This window comes from Macrosteles quadrilineatus, unplaced genomic scaffold (genome assembly GCF_028750875.1).
Source record: "Macrosteles quadrilineatus isolate MER2022 unplaced genomic scaffold, UCM_ALF_1.0 Scaffold_12__1_contigs__length_5162894, whole genome shotgun sequence".
Classification (NCBI taxonomy): Eukaryota; Metazoa; Arthropoda; class Insecta; order Hemiptera; family Cicadellidae; genus Macrosteles; species Macrosteles quadrilineatus.
In genome coordinates, this window is record NW_026542605.1 from 3747471 (window position 1) to 3770497 (window position 23027).

General features: G+C 35.2%; 1 protein-coding gene across 5 annotated transcripts in view; it reads right to left on the reverse strand.

Moving 5' to 3' along the window:
- Window positions 1-23027, reverse strand: part of LOC129004847 (protein phosphatase 1 regulatory subunit 12B-like) — an 82546-nt gene that overhangs the window by 48988 nt on the left and 10531 nt on the right. For all 5 annotated transcript variants that reach the window (XM_054433513.1, XM_054433511.1, XM_054433512.1 and 2 more), the window contains exons 2-7: window positions 5430-5560; window positions 3612-3730; window positions 2777-2936; window positions 2071-2215; window positions 1614-1738; window positions 378-496 (exon numbers count right to left, since the gene is read on the reverse strand). In XM_054433513.1, the coding sequence (XP_054289488.1) occupies window positions 378-496; window positions 1614-1738; window positions 2071-2215; window positions 2777-2936; window positions 3612-3730; window positions 5430-5560 (799 nt within the window). The remainder of the gene's footprint in view (window positions 1-377; window positions 497-1613; window positions 1739-2070; window positions 2216-2776; window positions 2937-3611; window positions 3731-5429; window positions 5561-23027) is intronic.

Here is a 23027-nt window from a genome sequence, read left to right on the forward strand (position 1 = left end):
ATTAAGTTTAACACTGTTTCATTACGTTAAGTTTACATTAAGTTTTTGTATTCCTTAAAAGGAGTTTTTTTTTTATATTGCCTGAAGAAGAGTTGGATGTTTAAACTAACCTTTTTGATGTTATGATTGTGACTAAAAAGTTTTATTTCCAAATCAAGTTTAATCAATTGTGAAATTGAATTATTTTTTATGTCTATATGTTGAATATTTAAGTTAGAGTTTTGTCTAGTATATATTTAATATCGGGTACACCTAGCTTTGTCAATTTTAAGAACTCTCTTATTGACCATTCTAATGCATAATAGTTAAAACACTAATTGTGATAAATTATATTGTTATTCCACACAAACAAAACAAAAATACCAGTAATAACTCACCAACTCTGCTGTCTTCACTAGGTTCTGGTTGAATCTTCAGTTGTACTTGAGGCACGATCTCAATAGGTGTATTTTCCTCGTTCATTTGTCGTTCCTTCTCCTTAGCCTTTTCTAATATCCTGCAACAAGTGTACGAGTGGTGATTGCAACTAATTTTGTTCCATATTAAATTAAGATATTTTTATAATTATATACTGGTGGCCGTTAACATGTTCTTCCAGGATTTTATCGTTTGTCTCTCAAAGCGAGAATAGCTGTAGGCCTAATGCTTTAACAAGCAAAATTGGGCAAAAAGCAAACACCTGAGTTAGACCGGACATTTAAAAAGGAGAGGACATAAAAAAGCTATGGTAAAATATGGAGGGAACCCCTGAACAAAAGAGAACCCCTTGGACACTTAGAAGGTGGAAACATAAAGTAAAAAACGACATGAGATTGTTAAAAGCCAATGATGAATACACAGAGGATCCCAGGAAGTCGAGGTAGTTAGTATGTAGGACCAAGTATCTTCTAGGATTTAAATGTCCAAGGGGAAAAATATAAGCATTATGGGTATGTATTTAACATTGATCAGTTGTCTGACAACCTTTGGTCAAAGACATGAAAACCTTGTATCTTTGTAACATCAATTAGATCATTTTAAAATCACAATGAGTACTGGTAGTGGTTTCACAAACATCCGTAGAGATAAAACTACGCAAGTATTTTATTGCTAAACAAAGTCCCACAAACTTAGCATTCAATAAACCCAGTTGGACAAATTTGTTTGAGAACAGGTAAAGAATTATTATGCAAGTTCTAAACTACCCAACACTGAAGTTTATTAATTACAACCTGAGGCTAGCAAACTAAAAAACTCAGTAACTTCAAAAGTTAACATTGACTTTGCCATTTTGGAATCAGCACTTCTTGCGAACTGGATACCTGGAGACTCTATGATCAGCTATTTAGCCTAAGGAGTCAGTCGGTCAGCACAATAACCTATATTTTATAAAAAAAGTCAAGCATTTTTTTTAACCAAGACAAACTTCAATTGATCTATTTTATTATTATGGTATTTAAGAGAATCATGTACAAAAGTGGTGAAGAAGTAAACTGTGCCAAAATCTGTCTCAGCTTTAAATTTGGCCCATATTAAAACTCGGCACCCTTTCAGTCTACACTACTCTGAGTGTTGGGGACTGTACTGTATTGAGTTTTTTGCCAGTAGAGTAAACAAATGTTGAGTTTGTGTACCTCTGACTGTGCCGCTTGTTGATGATCAGGTCTCCTTTCTCTCTCCTTAAACTTTCTTGTTTTTTCCTCAGTTCCTCCAGCACCTTCACCATCTCTGAGTCTGCCACGTCAAAGGCTGTCTGACCCTGGAAACACACACATGTATTAAATATGAGTGGCCTTCAATCATTACAATTTTACACAAGAGTTAAAATTTCAGTTAACACTTGATCAGAGAACAACATGTTTTAAAATTTCAAAGGATCGAGAATCCATAAATTTTAGTATCCGCACATCACTAGTTGAAACCTATCAACTTTGGGTGGGTGTGTGAAATCTGACCTGTCACTCTCCCACCAATGTCTAAGAAGCTGACAACTAAGCTATCTATTAACAATTAGCTTTGTATACTAAGTTGTATTAACGTAAGTTGTATTACTAAGTTGAGTAATTTTACACAGCTTCAGATCCTACTTACAACAAGATTTTTAGTGTCCATGTCGCACATATGCTGAATCAGCATTTCACATGATTCCTTCTGACCCCAGTGAGCTGCTGCATGTAGGGGAGTCCAACCGTCGGCATCCTGAGTGTCTACATCAGCACCCGCCTGCAGCAGTAGTCTGGAACATAGTGAATGGTCAATACAAGGACTAGCACAGTCAACCAATACATGACATCAATACAATCTGAGCATAGCAACTTTTTGAGAAACCTTCCGATAGAGCCCTTTAGAACGGACTGGAAAGCAGTTGTTGTCTATATTATGTAGGGCTGTTGACTGGCCATATGGAAACTTGGTCAAACAGACTGATAACAATTTTGGGCAAATGAATGGGAAACTGCTTTTTCACACTTATGACTGGTTTGTCCATCTCTAACCCTAAGAAGGTTGAAAGTTCTAGAAAATGTGATCTTGAGGCTAAACGAAATTAAATAAATTGATGGCCTTCAGTTGTTAGGATTGTCCAAGGCTGATGGATTAAATTGAGGAGTACTACTAAAGGCTTTGAGGTTAAAATAACACTAGCTATAAAACAATGTTTTCAGGTGAAACAAAATACATTAGAATAACAATAGAATATCAACAGAAGAAGAATGTCTCAATTTTTGCTTATAATTTAAAACAAACAAGTACTGTGAAAATTAACATTTCTGAATCTTGTACAAACGACAACACCTACTCAATGACATTGATGTAGCCCTTGGCAGCAGCCACGTGTAACGCAGATGCTCTTGTCTTGCTGTGTAACTCCTCACGTATCTCTCCCATCGCCAACCACTCCCTTGCATCCTTCAACATCATACGCTCCTCCTCGTTGCGGGCCTCGTCACAGTCTATGCCTGCACACATAAATATATCATTTGACTAAACTGCATGTTCAATATTTGTATAATATTCATTCTATTAAAACGTAGTTTTTGGTCGCTTTAGGTGACAGTGAAATAATATTGTTTGTTTGATCATTAATCTCTTTTGAAAATTCACCAAGTGTTATCGTACTTGGAGTGCGATGCCTAGTAGGCAACAAGTTAACACATACAGCAAAAAATTATAAAAAAGGGGGTTTGATTTAACACCATGATGGAACACCATGTTAATATATTTTCTGCTCTCCGCTCTCTGCGCTCCTCTTCCGCTCCTAGGAAAACCCAGCTTTAAGGGGACTGTGACTGAAAAAATGTTCGAAAATTGAAAAAATTATTTCTTATCTGTTTTAACGTTATGATGAAATAAACGTACGATGAAATAAAGGTGGTCACATAAATTTTGATTAAAAGATGATTTTTCACAAGAAAACTGCCAGAATTTGTGTTATAGCTCGTGTAAAATAGCTGTTCTGAATTATATACAGTTTTAACTGCTTAGTCAATTCCTGAACGTCTAGGACGGGCTCACAGCTAGTATTCCTTTAAACTGTGATCCAATATTTGTGTTATATGTTGATAAAATTAAAAAAATAACTATTGGGGTAAGCCAAGAGCCCATTTGATGGTGAGTATGTTTGTATGATTTACCTTGCTCGTCTATGTGTTGTTGCAGCATATCCTCCATTTCGTCGGACTCTGCAATGTCCACCGGCAGTTCACCATCATTGTTGACTGACGCCACATTGGCCCCGTGCTCTATCAGGAACCTGCACAACAAACCAAACAACTACAGTGAAACTATATTGCAAACGTCAAGAGTATTCTTTTTGTCTTGTCTTGAAGGCACTCCACAGAATTTGTGTGAATTAACTTTCATTAATTTAGCTTTACGATACACTACATGAATTTAACTGTAGGCATCTGCAACCGTTATTACAATTCAAAGTAGTTTTCAGCGCCAACCACAATTGCTGCCGCAAGTGTCAGATGGAGATAGCGGCCAGATACTTTTTTAATACTTTTATCTGAAATGGCGACCATACAAAGGTAGGTATTTTAACCCAAGGATAAATGGAGATGAGTGTAGGATGAGTGGCGTGATTTTGTAGTCTTGTTACTTACCAATGTCGACATTCTTAAACACGGCTGTTAATTAATAGCTAATACAGCCAATGGCAACTAAGGGACTTACAACAGCTTATAGTGGAAACCGAACCACATTTTGGACTTATATTAGGAATTGGTTTAATTATCAGGATAGTACTGCTGTTTAATTATTAGGATAGTCGTAGTACTCCCTAGTGTGGACGTTAATCCACTCTAGGGAGTATTGCATATACAAATCATGCCTATTAATATCAAACAATTTGTGACCTCCAAGTAGCAAATATTTCACTCTTATTTTGAAGAGGCTTTTAAAACTGAATCTATACACAACATAAAAAAATCCTTATCAAATATTGAACTGTTATGGTGTATTAAGTGAAAACATATATAACATATATAAAATATAAATTTAAGGGATTTTGGAATGAAACGCAGCTGTCTATCATATCATTTGAGGGGATTCTTTTGCAAGTAAAATTTGTGTCTGAAAGAACAATCAATCACAGATCAGTGATGAACAACAAAGAGTAAAAATAGACAATAGTTCTTTGTAACAAACACAACCTAGTGTCTGCTATTTGCATACACTACTTAGAAAGGGGAGTGTTGCAGAGATAATAAAACATTGTTGATACATCCTCCATGGCCACAACACACTAAAGTTTGATTAGTCAACAAGTGTATTTTAAATAATGGTGCTGGTTTGTGGAATTGATTAGCCAGGAATTTTTAGAATTAATATGTGTGAAAAAGATTGTTGTACTGAGAATAAAATTGTTAGTCAAAAATAAAGCATTCTATTTGATGGATACCAACTAGGAAAACAGGCACTAGGGGAGCGAGCTGGCGTAGTGGTTAGAGCACGGGACTTTAGTCCGTGGGGTCCCGGGTTCGATCCCTGCCAAGACACCAATGGATTTTATCTAAGTGATAATGCCGCAACCCCTAGGTCTAGCCTGAAGTAATGTGAAAAACAATCCCAGGCTCGTGCCTAGCGTCCTAGGACAAAAAAAGTACCACATTGCCTATGAATGCCTAATCAAGTGGCCACAGCTATAGCTATTGACATGGCATTAGCAATTAGATGCCTTGAAAAACATTCTGAGTTTGTAGAGGGTGAAGAATCTTAAACTAAGCAGATGTAGGGCTTAGGCTAATTGTTTTTCGGCAAAAAAGTCCCTAATTCCAAACTTTCAGGAAAGTCCTACCAGTGGATTTAGAAATAAGCTTTTGAAAATGTTGTAGTTTTTATACATGGTCACGAACAGACATAGCATGTATTAGAGAATAGGATACAAATATTAGTAGATTATGATAATTTATCATTAAACAGTATATGTTATCTGACTAGTAACTTACTTGGCTATGCTGATGAAGCCGCAAGAGGCCGTAGCATGTAGAGGCGTCCACCCCTCGTTGTCTCCTTTGTTGACATCTGCTCCATGCTTCACCAGGAACTCAACCATGTCTAGGTTGTCGTCAATACAAGCCTGCAACATAAAATGTGTTTGTCAATACAAGCCTTCAACATACACCATGTTTGTCAATACAAGCCTACAGCATAAAACATGATTCTCAAAATAAGCCTACAACATACAACATGATTCAATACAATTCTGTGACATACAACATGTTTGTCAATATGAGCCTGTAAAAACATACAGTAGAACTCCAATTATCCGAACTCCAATTAACCGAATCTCCAATTATCCGAATCGCTTATTTCAACAATTTTAAAAACGTAAAGCTACAGTAATAAGTTTTGCAAAATATCAAAGAATTGTTATTAAACACATTTAGCCAATTTTGGACTTTGATGGAACACTATTGACTTAATAACATGTATAGAACACTTGTACCATGAGCATTGTAAACTGTAAAAATGTTCTGATTTAAATTATTATTAATTAAAAGTTCACTTAGTACCGAAAATGAGTATTTTTCTTTAAAATTCCCGGAATTTTGGTAAAACTCCGATTATCCAAATTTTTGATTATCCGAATGGGGTCTGGTCCCTATTGATTCGGATAATCGGAGTTCTACTGTACTTCTATTCAAGCCTACAACATTACTATAATCATGATTTTTTGTTGATGAAATAATGTACACATACGATATGTTTGCCAATACAAGCTAAAACATAAATGTTTATTGATGCCAACCTGCAAACAAACAACAGGTTTGTCGAGACCCCCCCCCCCCCCCCCCATCGATGAGTTTGTCAATATATGTCTGGAGCATACAGGTTTGTCAAAACAAGCTACTGTACAAACAAATACTTTTGTCAATACAAAGCCTACAACATATTTACAAGCCTGTAAATCTACAACAAGTATCTTAATGCAGCAGCATTTTAACTTTTTTTTAATTTCAATAAAAATAATGAAAACAATATATGAGTCATTCTTTTGATAAATTTATTAAAAAATGCAGTGAAGCCAAAAAATAAGTCAGATAAGTCAAACATTATTGTGTTTCAAAGTAAGGGAACTCATAATCGGACGAAATAATAATAAAGAAATGGCATGTGATAACTTATTTTATTCTTCATTTCAAGCTGTTATCTTGATTGTTAAGCTATTATGATAAAAATTTAATGAATGCTAACCCTACAAGACAATAAATGAATGATTTCACAGAAAATACCAACAGGTTTAAGATAGATTATATACGATACTCTGACTACCCAGAAACAACCGAATGATTCTTGGAGAAATTAACACTTAACTTAAAAAAAAACAGTACTGTCCAAAATTTCACAGATTTTAGCGAATTTCCCTATAGGGAAGTAGCTATTACCGTAGGAGGCAATAGTCGGTCCTAGGCCCGGGACCGATTTAATTTTTCATTTTGATGTTCCCAGAGGCCAAAAACACAATTCGTTCAGATTTATATATATGTGTATATATAGAGTTAGGATGTGCATGTGAATGCGATAATGGGTAATTTTTGTCCGATTTTGATGAAATTTGGTTCAAATGTGTAGGCCTAAGGCGGGATAAAATTGAATGAGTTCGCAAACCAGTATGATCGGACTATGGGAACAGGGTTTTACAGGAGGTTTTATGGGGCAAAAATTGGTTTTTCTCATTTTGACCCTCAAAACACAAAACTTTCCAATTTCTCTTTAGACCTTTTTAAAGAGCTTAAAGACAAATAATTTAATATATAAAAGTGTTTTTGTACCATTATTGGCGATGGAGAAAATTCATAAAAATTTTAAATTAAAAATTCCCATGTTATTCTTACGGAGAATATTGTAAAATGTTTTAGTTTGCTTGTTTATTTTGATCAAACTTGGCAAATTTATTTATTTTATACTAAGCTATTAATATTTTACTAAAAACCACACTTTATTAGTTTCCTTGTAGCAGCAAACCTAGGTACTCGTTAAACCTTATGTTATTTAAATAGATTTAATTGAAAATCAATTCAGACAAATGGAAATTCGCTTAGTCGGCAGGTTTGCTGTGGCGGGGGTATTGTCATTTACCTTGCATTTATATACCACACTTGTGTGACATAAAGCGCTGACAAAACATTATCCAAGATAAACCTCTACTGATTTGTAACTTACTAAATACCTAGCATAAGCTGATTGGCCAAAAACAAAGATACAGTAGAACTCCGATTATCCGAATCAATAGGGACCAGACCCCATTCGGATAATCAAAAATTCGGATAATCGGAGTTTTACCAAAATTCCGGGAATTTTAAAGAAAAATACTCATTTTCGGTACTAAGTGAACTTTTAATTAATAATAATTTAAATCAGAACATTTTTACAGTTTACAATGCTCATGGTACAAGTGTTCTATACATGTTATTAAGTCAATAGTGTTCCATCAAAGTCCAAAATTGGCTAAATGTGTTTAATAACAATTCTTTGATATTTTGCAAAACTTATTACTGTAGCTTTACGTTTTTAAAATTGTTGAAATAAGCGATTTGGATAATTGGAGATTCGGTTAATTGGAGTTCGGATAATTGGAGTTCTACTGTATTATAAAACTTACTATCAAAATTATTTCCAAGGTTATTACCTATACCTTTGACTATTAATACAACACACAAATAGCCAATCAAGGCTAGACAAGGGCTGCTGGTGGTGTTGGTTAGTATTCAGCGTAAATATCAGACTTGGCCTACAGCTAGAGTTGGCAGATATCGTTATGCCCCTCTGTGCTGTATTTACTTGGATTGTTTGGCTGCCAATGCATTCAGCCACACACCATCAAACAGTGCAATGCCACTGTGTCATTGTTCACTGTTCCCGGCTAAACATCACAACAGGGTTACACCAAACTGTGATGTGGGATTCAGACTTGTCTAAACAACTCTATAAATGTTCAATATAACAAGAAAATCATGATATGGTCAAATAAAGCTTTGGGCTAATTGATGTGTTTGATTATTTTATTGGTTTGTGACAGTGCTTCGAAATATACTTTTTTTAATTACTTAGATTTTTTCATTAATAGGAAGTGTTGCTTTTGAAATATTTTATCCCAAATAATCAGAACGATTACAAATAATTAATAGCATATTTAATACAGTAAACAATACAGTAGTAGTTTCACTGTACACTGCAAACGCAAACTACTTGGTTTCTGCAGACAAAAAATGTGGTTTTGATTGCAAAGGAGTTTTACAGTAATTTCATTTGGACCTGTGTATGTTGGGAGGAAACCTTTCATGAAGAACAAATAAACATTGAAATTCAAAGCAGTTTATCAATCGTTTATCAGCATTATGCAAGAGTAATATATTCGAATTTTTAGACGAAGCAAGGTGTTAAAAAGGCGTTAAACAAAACCTATCTTAAAAATAGGGAAATTAGAGTTAACTTTGATAGAAGTTTCAAATTATCCTCCCCCACTAACAATCTGGTTGTGTCACGTGCACATAAGATTAGATGAAGATTCCACAATAGGCCTATTATTTTTAAGTAATGGCAAAGATACAGCTAAAAAAATCCCAAAATATTTAAAGTCATGCTATGTTTTATTGACGATTTGAATTTCCAAAAATAAATTTTTTCAACATAACAATAATAATTCAAATTGCAAAAAGACTTAACATTCCAAACATTGAACCCCAGTTTTGCACTTTAGTAACCCAGCTGCCCGCTAACAACCAAACCACAACGTCACGTCGCTATCAGTTACTATCACGGACCGTACTCTAGTCCAGCGATAGTGTCGTTGTCACACGGTAAGTTAGCTTGTATTATACATATCTTCCGACAAACTCAAAAAATTAAAATTGCAACAAGAACGAAACATTCCAAACATCATCCCCAGTTTCGCACTCTAGAAACCTGTCAGCCAATAGCCAAACCCTCGTCGCTATCAGTTACGATCACAGACCGTACTCAAGTCCAGCGATAGTGTCGGTGTCGCAGATATATTACGGTTGTCACTAGAACAGACAACAGACGGTCCGCGGTCCCGTGTTCCGGTGAGTCACAGTCAAGTTGTCCGCTGGTTCCCGGAACGTCTGGACCAGGACCAGTTCCTTATACCGTTAACGCACAACTGTCTGTCTGCTAGCGATACAGTACCTCATCCCATGCGATATACGAGTGATTAACTGTGGCGATGATAGGGTAAACATTCCGCTGCCCACTTACACACTCGCAATGCGTTGCGTTTCCAAAATCTGATTAGTTGAGTGGTGAAGCTTGAGAAACTGCATAATCTTTTATTTACGAGTAAAACAATTCCCCTTGGCCAGAACAGATCTCACCATGTGGTCCAAAAACAATATTATCATGTAGACTACTATAATTTTATTATATTACGAATCATTCAATATCATTTTGTGTGTTTATTTATTTATCTTTTTTAAGAGCTTACCAATTATGTTCTTGTATTCTACATGAGATAAAAGCAACTCCTTTAAGAATATAATGGGGAGTGGAGTCTAGATATTAACAAAAATCTAGAACTACGAGATAGTAAAATTGTTTTTTTTTTTTTTTTTGTAAAAACACTTCCATTCGTAAATATATAGGCCTACACGAATGTCTATGTCTTTCGGTTATCTATATATGTCTGGTTAAGTACAATAAATTATTTTAATTGAATTTGTTATATATTCTGGACTTTGGAAGATATAACAGATCAAATTAATGCAATTGAAGGACTATTTCTTCGTATAAGAGACACGAACATACTTAGTTGAGTCATTTAGTTCGTCAGATTTTCAAACATTTGATTTCAAACAATTGTACTACAAACATGTTCCCAATTTACCAATAACGTTTGTTATATTTAAAACATGATGATTTTACTATTATTTACTTTACTTTTATTTCAAGTGAACGGAGGGACATACTAATTTTAAAAGCATGTTAGCGAATTTCCCTATAGGGAATTACCGTAAGTGGCACGGTAAGACCTAGGCCCGGGGCCGATTTACATATTGGTGTCCCCAGAGGCCAAAAACACCATTCGTTCAGATTTTTATGTATGTATATATATAGAGTTATATATTATGTGCATGTGAATGCGATAACGGGCGTCCGATTTTGATAAAACTTGGTTTAAAGGTGTAAAGAGGGATAAACTTCAATGAGTTCGCGAACCAGCATCGGACCATGGGAACGGGGTTTTACTGGACATTTCATGAGGAAAATTGGGTTTTCTCGTTTTTGACCCTTAAAATACAAAATTTTCCAATTTTTCTTTAGACCTTTATAAAGAACTAAAAAATACAAATTATTTAGTATATCAAAGTGTTTTGTACGGTTATTGGTAACGGAGAAAATAAAAAAAAACCCAAAATAACCATTACAAACCGCAATTGTTTTTGTGTTTTCTTTAAAATGCCCATGTTATTCTTATGGAGAATATTGTAAAGTGTTGTAGTTAGCTTGTATATGGATATATTTTGATCATACTAGGCAAATTTATATATTTTATACTAAGCTATTAATATTTTACCAAAAACTCCCACTTTTAGTTTCCTTGTAGCAGCAAACCTAGGTACTCGTTAAACCTAATGTTACTTAAATAGATTTAATTGAAAATCAATTCAGACAAATGGAAATTCACTTAGTCGGCAGGTTTGCTGCGGTGGGGGGTATTTTAAACACAAATAATCCACCACTTACCCCAAGACAAATACTTAATCTCGACACGAGTTGTACAACTAGTGTTTTGTTTTAATATGAATTTATAATGAAAGTGAACGCTCAACGTATTATTCACATGTCAAACCGCTTTTCCATCAACAGTTTTTTGCGCGTTTCAAGTTCTAGGAAACCTTTTCAATAATCATTTGTTATGACATACGGCATACCTTACGTAATACTTTGGTTAAACACTAATAGAAACCGCGTACAGATAAACCTAGTTAAAGTGGAGAACAGTAACAATACAACGAAAGTAAGTAACTACACTTAGATAATTTTAAAAAGTATTGAGTTACCTACAGAAGATGGGTTATTTCAATAGCAATTACACCTAATTAAACTTTTGGAGAGAAAAGAGCATTCAAGGGGATTTGCTGAAATGCAATGTATACACTTCGTAATTAGTGTTTTATAAATTGTGGGGTTTTTGGGATATGTAGTTAAGTGAGAGTTTTCAGACTTTTCATGTAACTGGACTATATTTAATTGAAATACTTTATATGTAGACCTACAGAAAAGGTGGACTCCGAACCATAAATTCTCGGTATATCGCACAGTAGCCTAATTGGCATTGCCGATTAGTTTAAGATTACAAACAGAAGTCCAGCACTCTAACCACTTGACCGGAGCTGAGCCCCTCGTTATGTTTTCGACATATTTCTTGCCTGGAGTAGATTATGTAGCACTGAATATTATGGTATTAATACGTGGATTGTAAACAGGACAACAACGAAAAATAGGCTATTCTAGCATTTTATCGACTTAAATAACAAGTTTATTTAAGGAAAAAATTCCAAAGGTAGAATAGAAAACGGAACTTCTCGAATCCTTTCGTATCATTCTACAAAACAAAAATATTGCAGTTAGTTTATTCACACAAATGTGACCGTAAGTGCAAACAAAAAACTGCTTGAGCTAGAGCTAGACAGCAATAGTTAAGCTGTTTACTAAAATAACGTCGTCACCTACGTAATCTCCACGTTATGTTTACGAACGTAACGTACCGTAACCTCCAGCACAAGCGTACGTTCATTTTGCACGCTAAGCCACTGTAATGCTTCTCAAAACAAAGATTTACTACTTGCATTTAGCCAAGCTATTACATTGGCAGTGGAGGGCTCTATTCATGTTAAGATTGTCGTCTCGACACCTCTTCATAAGCTAATTCGTGGTTTTCCACGCAGTTAATATGAATGATTTAATAGTGACACTTTGACTGTTCACAGGATAGTGAATATCTACATTCTTACCCTGATGATAATCGTAAATAAAGCGAAATTACATGTATTAAAAATATGGAAGTATGATAGTTTGAACTCGAACAACATACTGAACTAATAGAGGTTAAACGTTGCAAAATAACGTAAAAATAAGCCAAGCCAAAAATAAACTTTTTTCAACGACAATTTCCAAAAAATAAAACATCAATTCCTACAGATTGAAATCCACTGAGAGACAACAAGCAACTGTTTATCACCAAATGAAACATGTGTTAACACTATATACAAATAATGGTTGTATAACATTGTGCTCAAAGAAAGAAAATATCACGAAAAGGATGTTAGATCAGTAATAACAATATAATAGATAACAAATACATAATAACAAATTTGAACCCAAATAATCCAGAGATTGAGCAATCAATATCTAGGGAAAGTAATAAGTTTAATCGAAAAAGTTATTCCGGATAATTTACGTCTATGTTGCTAAGATAATATAATCAATTATTAAGATAACACATGATCCTGCCGACGTCTTCCATTCCACGGGCCCTCAAATTTACCATAATAAGTTAAAGGAAAATGATATTTATTGATTGGTCACCATGACAGAAACAATAACGACGTTAGCCTTATTTGTACAGAGAATAAGTACTTATTCCCTCGTCGGTGGTGATAGAGCTTAAATAAGGTGTTTTGGTACAATCGTAGATCAAACATGCGTTGGTACAATGAGATTAAATGTGTACTAGTTTAGTATACATTTTAACCCCTCAGGAATCTGCAGTTAAACTCCAGTCATATAAAATGTACGATGACAGCATATTTGCCCATTGGACGACGAATCGTGGCATTTTCTGTGGTCATTGACTTCAAACAATAACCTATGCAATGATAAAGCCACACGGATGTCACCGGTAGAAGAATTGAACGGGTCAAACGAAAGGTCAAAACTTAATCGTATAAGGTTTACTGTCCCGGCGACCACACCCAGACTTCAGCTCCCGCCAGATATTGGTTATCTCCCGCCGAAAATAAGGAGGCTCAAACACAACATTGTATCAGTCTGTATATAGGCCTACCAACTCCACCCACACGATTGTGAAACGTGATTTTTGTGTCGATGGATAGGCTTGATATAGTAGGAGATTTACCTTAATCTTCCCAAAGCGCAAACCTGTTGAATCAGTTTAGATTACCTAAGTACTGGTAATTAGAAGTGATATTTGAAACCGCATATATAGTATTTGTATCAAAGTAGTCTGTTAAGAGTTTATTATTAGTCTACGTTTATTCTTGGGTCAAGTAAAAATACATATTTAAAAAAGCCGTTCGTTTCGATATAGTTTACTCGAATAAAAGTTAATTAAATCAAAATAATCCAAATTAAGATTTTTTTTATTTAGTTCAGATAAAGTGGTTCTTCGACAAAGTAACAGTGACGAGTGTTTGCTGACATTTTATGCAAGCCTAAAATAAACAACGAAATTGTGCCATTTCTTTTGGTCACAAATAAGCTGGTACAAATTGAAAACACCACTACGATTGTTAAACCTGCGTCAAATTGATTTGTTACACGAAGCAAACACAATTTCGCTATTTATAAACGTAAAAATGTAATCGATTGATTAAGTTGGATGGTGAAATGTTCATCAATTATCGTGTCGCAACTGCAATGTCGCCGGGTCAAGATAGTGACGTGTAGTTCAATGAGTCTTTTATACGGTTTAACAATAATATTTACTAAACAGTATTGTTTATAACATAATCACTAGGCTAACAGTAACTTTTGCAAAAAAGGCAACAGTAAAACCATGATTATAAATTTGAAATAAAAACTTCACCAATATTTTCTGAATTTTTAATTTCATGAGGCCTTTTACCAGCTATGTTGGCATCATCAGACACATCACAAAACTGAAGGTTATGTTTATGTTTAAAAATACATTGATAAATTTTAAAGAATGTAACATATGGGTAGTTAAAAATAAAAATTATTCTGTTAAATACATTTAGCTAAAATTACAAAAATAAATTATATATGTATAAAAATTAAATATGAAGTAGAATTAACTTATAACTTTGTAAATTTAGAATTTAGTAATGTAACATTTTGAATTGGACTATTATCATTATTTACTAAATTGTCCATTTTATTTATTAAAAATGATTCCCATTCATTCGCCAGATTTTTGTTATATTTTTTAGTAATTAAGTATTTTTGATTGATATTGTGTGGTCCGTTTCCTAACAATGTTTGGTATTGCAGATTTTTCTGTTCTGTTGTGTGTGTTCTTGAATCTTGATAATTGAATTGATAATCTAGTTTTCACATTTCTTTTTGTTTGTCCAACATACTTAATCTCACAACTGTCACACTGAATTTGATGTATGCCAGATTTTGTTGTATTTTCTAATTTACTTTTTGGATTTCCAAGAATGTTTTAATTTTTTAATTGAGTAAAACTATGGGTGTGGATACGATGAGCACATCGAAAACAAATTGTTATAAACAAAACTATGTAAAAAACAAAAACCCATGAATCCTTAACCAAAGATTTGTTAGATTTTAAAGTAAGATCGTAATTGCAGTAAAATTTCGATTGTTACAAGAAAGATGTGATAAAAACTCATGTTAATACTACTAACGGATAAATTTTCTCAATGAAAAAGAACGTAAGAATCAGATGGACTTTACGCCTGGACCTACATGAAAGGATTGAAATATGTCTAGCAATACAAACAACATAAAAGATCAACTTAATTCAAAAATACAAATACGTCAGTTCAATTATTAATAAACAACGATGCCGATCAATGTAATACATTAAACTCTAGGAAGCTAAACAAATTTGCCTAGATGAAGTTGCGCTGGGTCAATTATTCACACTTTACCCAATAAATTGCTTACTGAAAATTATTTAAAAAAGAGGATTAAAAATGTTATAAGTATTTTAGCCTGGAACCAATACGATATCGAATAAAAATGGCGCCACTAAGTAAAGAATGTTACGGATCAACTGAGTGCAACAAACCAATTGTTTCATTTCAAGTCGAGGAGAAGGAATTTGATTCATTCATGTCTATGATTGTGCCAAATAGCGAAGAAAACTAGGCACACCTGTTATTGTGTTTCTTTATTTAAACGTGTTTACACATTATACAAAATATGTGTTATTTTGTTAATAAACAAGTTTTGGTTTTAGGTAATATGCCATCAAACAATAATTATATTTGCTTTCCGCTTTAATATCAAACACATCACGTCGTTGCTCAGAATTAATCGTGTTTTCGTATAGACCATGATTCAAGTCAAGTTAAAAATGAGTATACATTTTCATTTTCATTTTCACTATCTTTTAGTACCTTTATTACATTTTAAGCACAATTAACAACAATTTTTAACACAGTCAATTATGGAAGGGTAATTGCATAATTGTATGAAAGAAGAATTTGAAGCAGTTTGAAAGAGGTTAGTTACGGTCGATCCGTCCAACGTGCAGCAAGAAGCGGCAGAAGAAAACAGAATAGTTCGGGAGAAAACGGCGGACCGGACCGTGACCAGAAGGGAAAAACTGCATTAATCGGAAAAGCGAGAAGCGTGGCCAACGCGGCGCGCGCGGAAATTTCACCGGCGCGGCGGTCGACGCTCCTGGGTAAAAATACGCGGTCGGACACAGGCAGTATAGACATAGACAACACAACTGGCGGTATAGACAATACAACTAGTGTAGACATGTAGGCAATCCATCTAGCTCTTCAGATGTCAATACAAATAGAATAACAGACAAAACAACTAATGAATATACACTGTCAATATAACTACAGTGATAATGAATCGACTGTGGTGTAAACAAAGTCTCCATTAGTTAATTAATACTAAATTAAATCAAACAGATGTTTAACTTACAACTAACAATTCCCCTACTAGCCCAAAACAACAACTGAAAAACACTTAATTAATTGAATTTATTCTGAACCAAACCAACATTAGGTACCACGAATATTAATCAACAACCGACTTGCGACCAGACGTATGGCAATTGTTTGTACAAACGTTGTATTTATGCTTCATTATAATGATAAAACGACTGAGATGAGGTTACGCCCGGTATGAATTACGTAGTAAGTCCATAGTCAATTAAATTGTTCTATTCTTTCAAATGCATTTTCTAACAATGTCCAATAACATAACCAAGAATTTATCCGTAATAAATTACTGGAATGACAAAATACAAAGTCCCCCCAACAAAATACTAAATAGTTTAATTCCATTTCAACAAACGACCACAGAATTAAAATAGACTGGCGGCTATGCCATAAGCCTTTAAGCCATATTTCAGCTGATTTCGACACCGCTATTCCAGCAAAAACCTTTAAATACACAACACACCGACGGTTTCAACGTAAGGTTAAAAGTACTAAATTTCAGAATCTCTTAAAATCGAACTAAAACCAATACGGATAAACAAAAACAGACCTAACATCATGTCTGCGAAATATCGGGCCTGGTTCCCCACTACACTATTTTGGTCCGGTTTACAAGTGGCCTGGCGTTGGCGAGTCCACGGGAAACCCATCTGCTCGCTGGGCCAAAACAACCGACTTCGCGAGAACAGCTGATTCACAGCTGACTGCCAAAAAACGGAGGGAACAGATTAAAGCGATTCCCGGTAATTGTAACAGAGCTAGTCTAAGAAACACGAGACTTGCATAATGTGTTAGGTAGTGGTTTCTCCGCCAACTACAGTGTTCCAGTGTTAGGAATTGCAATTTTGTTGGTTGCAAGTTTTTATGCGTATTAAAGAGTTGGTCGAATTTTATATTACTGTGCAATAAAACTGTAAAGCCTATAAATATGGTTAAAATTAGAGAACTATGTAATTTTGAGATACACGTGATTAAGCCACTAAAACGATTGCATCCTAGATCTATTAGGCCCAATAAAAAAAGTCTTTGAATATAACACGGTAGTATTATTCTTTTCCAGAAAAGGATAAACAAAATATATGCGATAGTCGTACGGATTTCAAATGTAAATTAATTATGTGTTCAGAAATAACCAGGAATGTGTATTTAGAACCTTCGAATGACGGTTTGTGGACATACTGCGGGATAAAAAAGGTGTAATTAAAAGATTGGAGTGAGCGAAATATATTACAACAAATTATTTTATGTATATCTACCGTCTTCCATGCAATTCTAGAAGCAGAGATTAGGTGGGTCCTAAATGTATAGTTTAATCCATCTACAATCCCCACAACTTAACTAATACAATAATAATATAATAATATAAATCAATCTAAACAAACTGAAATTAGTAAAAAGGACAACCCCACATTATACACGTGCATTCTACCAAACAACCACCTTGCATCCATCCATAACTAAGTCTAAACTATAGTAATAAAAAAATTGAATCATCCGGGGTTTGTCACGAAAATCCAAAAATAATTATTTTCGTCACAATTCGGTCATTCAACACACGCACACGAGCACGCACTATGATCGTGAATAGCTTATCTTGACGAATGAGACAATTTATTATCCCTCTGCATCAGCCAAATGGTGTGAAACGGGAAACAATGGCTAACTTTTGTCCCTATCTCGCAGGAGACAAGAGACACATCTCTCGTTGCATTTATAGCCGCTAATAAATTATTAGACGGCAAACTCATCCCGATTGTTAAAAAACTAAACGTGTCCAAAAGACTTACACGTGGTTAGATGTGGTAAAATAGTCTTTATCTGATCCAAATTAAACGAATGCTTTGACACCGTAGGTTAGAGCATATTTATTCACGACAGAGATTAAAACGTCGATCAAAATACAAAAATTCGATCGAGCAACAAATACAATAGTTTACGCACTCGTGGCTGGAGAAGAGTACAGCCACGGACAATGCAACACCTTGTCAACACTCAACATAGTCCACAAGCGATCAGAAAACTAATCGAGAAGTCAATCCATCTAATAAGCATGATGTGCGTGTGTCTGTCTCACCATCACGCGAAACCCACTGGACCCAATTAGCTGAAATATTGCACCAAGATTAGAATCTACGTACTACGCCCAATATTACTGGCTATCCACGTATCGCTATTCATATAGGTCTCATGTTTTGATATGAGGTTTTTGTATGTTTATTACATACATTTGTCCCCTACATTTTTGGCAGGCTGTGAATGGTGCGGAGCTAATAGATAATAGAATTATTTCATATCAAGCACAAGCGTTAACAATTTAACCATAAACTTGTTGATAGCTAACTATGTACTGAGTCAGCAAAATATTATTTACTATAGTAAATCTTGGTACAAGTATGCAGGAACTGGTAATCCGCATAGTTTGAAGGTTTGCATGGGGGATGTTTCGTTACCATTCAATAGACCATTCGACAATCAATACAAAATGTCACGTTCTTTCAATTTCTTGATTTAATTTGCAATTTTCCTGTTGTCAAAACATGCTGACGGAGTGTTACCTATAAATACATTTGACACCACACACTCGGTGAATATTGTTGTACAATGATTCAAAATAGATATGGTGAATGGTTTTGCTTGGAGCGCGTCCAATGCCGCATCTCAGTCCAGTTACACTGCTATCAACGCGGCGGGAATCGCGAAACGTCTACTTGACGGGTTTAGTTGGAACTGGTTGAACATTTTTGTGATACCCGTGCGTCAACCAGAATAATACCTAGAACACTAGTGGTACGCAATACCCTCCTATACTATTTTCTTGTATTCATCACCAATGTTTATATCGAGCTGGTTTCAATCAGCTATTCACAGGGTAATATGAAAAGCATTTATATGTAAGCTAAGTACGTCATAGAAACCAGTCAATATTTACTAAAACTGGCATATCTATTGAGTGGTTAAAGTTCTCGCATAGATATCGTAAGGTTGTCGGATTAATCCTGAAAATGTGAGAAACCTATTGATAGTTCGAAAGTAGACTCAGATGTCGTTGATTATTGGGCTTTCAATGCATTGCTCCGGCTTAAGGAACAGCTGGTCTCACACTCCATTATTAACTTATATTTGGGCTAATATACCCATAGTCCAGTCAAGGAATGAGGTGTAGAGTGCGTGAGCAGGTAACTAAGCGATTCCTTCAGAAACTTGTTCAGGGGGCTTAGGGTGTTAACATACCAAAAGTCCTGACTCCTAGGTGGTGAGCCAGGGGGTGGAGGGGGGAAAAAGGGGGGGGAGAAATGTACGCATTTTGGGTTTTTTGATTATATCTCGAAAACTATCAACTTTTTGTATACTATAGTAAATTATAAAATTGAAGAAGATTAAATTTTCTACAAGAAAAGTATATAATGTGTTTATTTTGGTTCAACAGATTACGAGTTATAACTTATTTAATTGATATCTTATTAAAATACTCCTTCCATAAGAAATACATGTAAATTAGTATGCGAAATGGGGCGAATCCTATCCGCCCAAAGGAAATATAAATTATATTCTGGAAATCTTGACAAAATTTCCAGTAATTTGACACTTTAATCATTAAAATTGATCCAAAATTAAGGCGAGGGCGAGGTAACAAAATGTCGAGTTTTGGTGTTTTTTTATTGGAAATATAAAAAAAACCTTAAATCATCCCATTTTTAAACGCTCACCCTCGCTTTAATTTTTGACAAAGTTTCATGATTAAAGTGTCAAATTACTGGAAATTTTGTCAAGATTTCCAGAATATCAGTTATATTTCCTTTGGGCGGATAGGATTCGCCCCATTTCGCATACTAATTTACATGTATTTCTTATGGAAGGAGTATTTTAATAAGATATCAATTAAATAAGTTATAACTCGTAATCTGTTGAACCAAAATAAACACATTATATACTTTTCTTGTAGAAAATTTAATCTTCTTCATTTGTATAATTTACTATAGTATACAAAAAGTTGATAGTTTTCGAGATATAATCAAAAAACCCAAAATGCGTACCTTTTTCCCCCCTTTTTCCCCCCTCCACCCCCTGGCTCACCACCTAGGAGTCAGGACTTTTGTTATGTTAACACCCTAAGCCCCCTGAACAAGTTTCTGAAGGAATCGCTTAGTTACCTGCTCACGCACTCTACACCTACTTTTGGATCATTCATTGACTGGACTACCATATCAATCGGTCTTTTCATGGAGGCAACAGCAAGAGTTTGTTCCAAACAAGTAAATTAGCTAAAGGGCACGCTACGTACCTAGATTAATATAAGTGAAACAAAAAATAAATTCAATTTCTTAATATAAATGTAATCACAATAGTAACGAGTACGAAAGCCAATCAAAGTCCCGCCAAGGTGTGCATTTCGCTTGGCACAGTTCCGCAGAATCGCTTAGTACAGTTCCAAGGAAAAGCCTACATACATGTCCCAAAAGACATGCACGTGGGCAAGTCAGAATTTGACAGAGATAACTATTGTTATCATAATGTTACTTGGTATTGCTGTAAATAAGAGAGTGTGGCGCTAAGTTATGTGTAGTATATTTCATCACTTCGGTCTAAAACAAATAACTCACGAAACGAAAATCTCACACCTTGATAAAGTAGCTCCCAAAATAGTTTTCGTCTTTATTTAAATACCCCCGCCGCAGCAAACCTGCCGTCTAAGCGAATTTCCATTTGAACAAATGGTATTTTTGGCCCCTCGGGACATCAAAATGAAAAAGTAAATCGGTCCCGAGCCTAGGTTTTACCGTGCCACCTACGGTAATAGCTACTTCCCTATAGGGAAATTCGCTAAAAGGGGAAAAGGGGGTATTTATTTTCGTGGAATAAGCAACACGATACTATGATGTAGGCCTATAATATAATACACTATGTTACAATGATACGATACCTAGCATTTTTATCATCGGGTGCTATGATCTTCGTAAAATCAACGGGCGAATTTTCGGGACAGAAAAAAATACACTGGCGTATAAGCTCGAAACCCGTTTCTTAACAATTCAGACGATTTCGTAAAAATGTCCGATTCTAACATCTACGCATCCAAACCATCAAGAGATCCCCAAGGAGCATTTAGGCTCAAAACTTAAATCGGCCAAAAACGTGGCATGTTTATAAAACGCGTAGGTAAGAAGCTGGACACAAAAGAGTGGTCTGGTGTGCCAAGTCATTGTCGTCGCCTAGGTCTAGGTTAAACGTCCAACCTACACGCATTAACACTTCCCACACCTACGAGGTGAATCTAGCTATCAAGACTACTCATCTAGCATACCTACAACTCACAACTCACTGTCTGTCGGACCTCAAACTGCTCTAAAAGTCAAAAATATCTCTACCATGAGCGAGAACACTAGGCCTATAATTAAAAATTCGTACTTTAAAAATGACCACGGTGTCACATTATGTCACATATGAGTGAGGTGTAATATATGCTATGTCAGGTGTACTGGAGGCGCCCGTGATTCGCAGTCTAGCCAAGATTACGTCTATATAACTCAGGGCAAAGAATTGGATTTTAGATATTGGCACAATCTGTGACTGGCTCACTCACGTGTGTATTTTGCTAGGCTATACAATATGTGGGGTTAAATCTTAAAACAAAAAGCCTTATTGTTCACAAAGTTTCATGTAGCGAATTAATAATATAGATAACTACCATAATCTAAACAGAGCGAATCTAAACGAAGCAAATTTAAGCATTTGGGGTTTTTATTGTCATAGACACCAATAATTATTTCCTTCTAGGCCCCGAGGGAACGACCTATTCTATATTTTCAGGCTTGTGTTTAACATAGCAACTGTTTTATAAAAAGTACTTTAAAAATAAAGTTTTGAGTTCTCAAATAAACTAATACAATCGAATTTAAATTAGGAATTTAAAGTAGTCAGAAATTTTGTAAGGTAATGTCATCCTAAGGTAGGTGGTTCATAAAAACATAATCAGACTTTCAGATTAGAAAGATTAGAATAAATACTAAGCCGACACTTGTGTGCGTAGTTCTACACAAAAATGTGTGAACGGTACAAGTGAGTGAAGGGATCAATCGATCAATGATAGGTTTGATGAGGACGATCAGCTGGTTCTTGGACAGAACCAGATTCAACAAATCGGAAAGTGGAGAACGGCAACATGGGATCAACAAACTGAGAAGCAGTGAGTCATCAACACCCGGAATTTCCCTAATTCGAAACAAATCTGCCAAAAATGTCAACAATCTGTGGACTTCCAATCCATCAACACAAGGCAGAGCCTGCAAAAGTTGTTTAAGGCCAGACCGTGTACTATAAAACCAAATTCTCAAGCACAAGTCTTAGTCCACTGTGAAACTATGTAAGAGATGCTGACTTTTATCTTAACTTTTCACCTTACTTCTATAAAACAGAAAAACTCATATCCTATTCAATATTGGGTGCACAAAGGGGTAGGTAATGTAACGCAATGATGCCTTCCAAAGAAAAAAATGGGCAACATTTTAACGTGTATTCAACCTAGTTCCCAGCAAGCACCCTCCACCCGACAGCAGGACAAGGTCACATCTCTCGTGAACTCCTCAGCGCTCAGTTGGGCGCCGCGCCGCAGCTTCACATACACGTGGTTAGCGCGAATCTACCAAAATAACCTCCCTCCAGCCCGACACG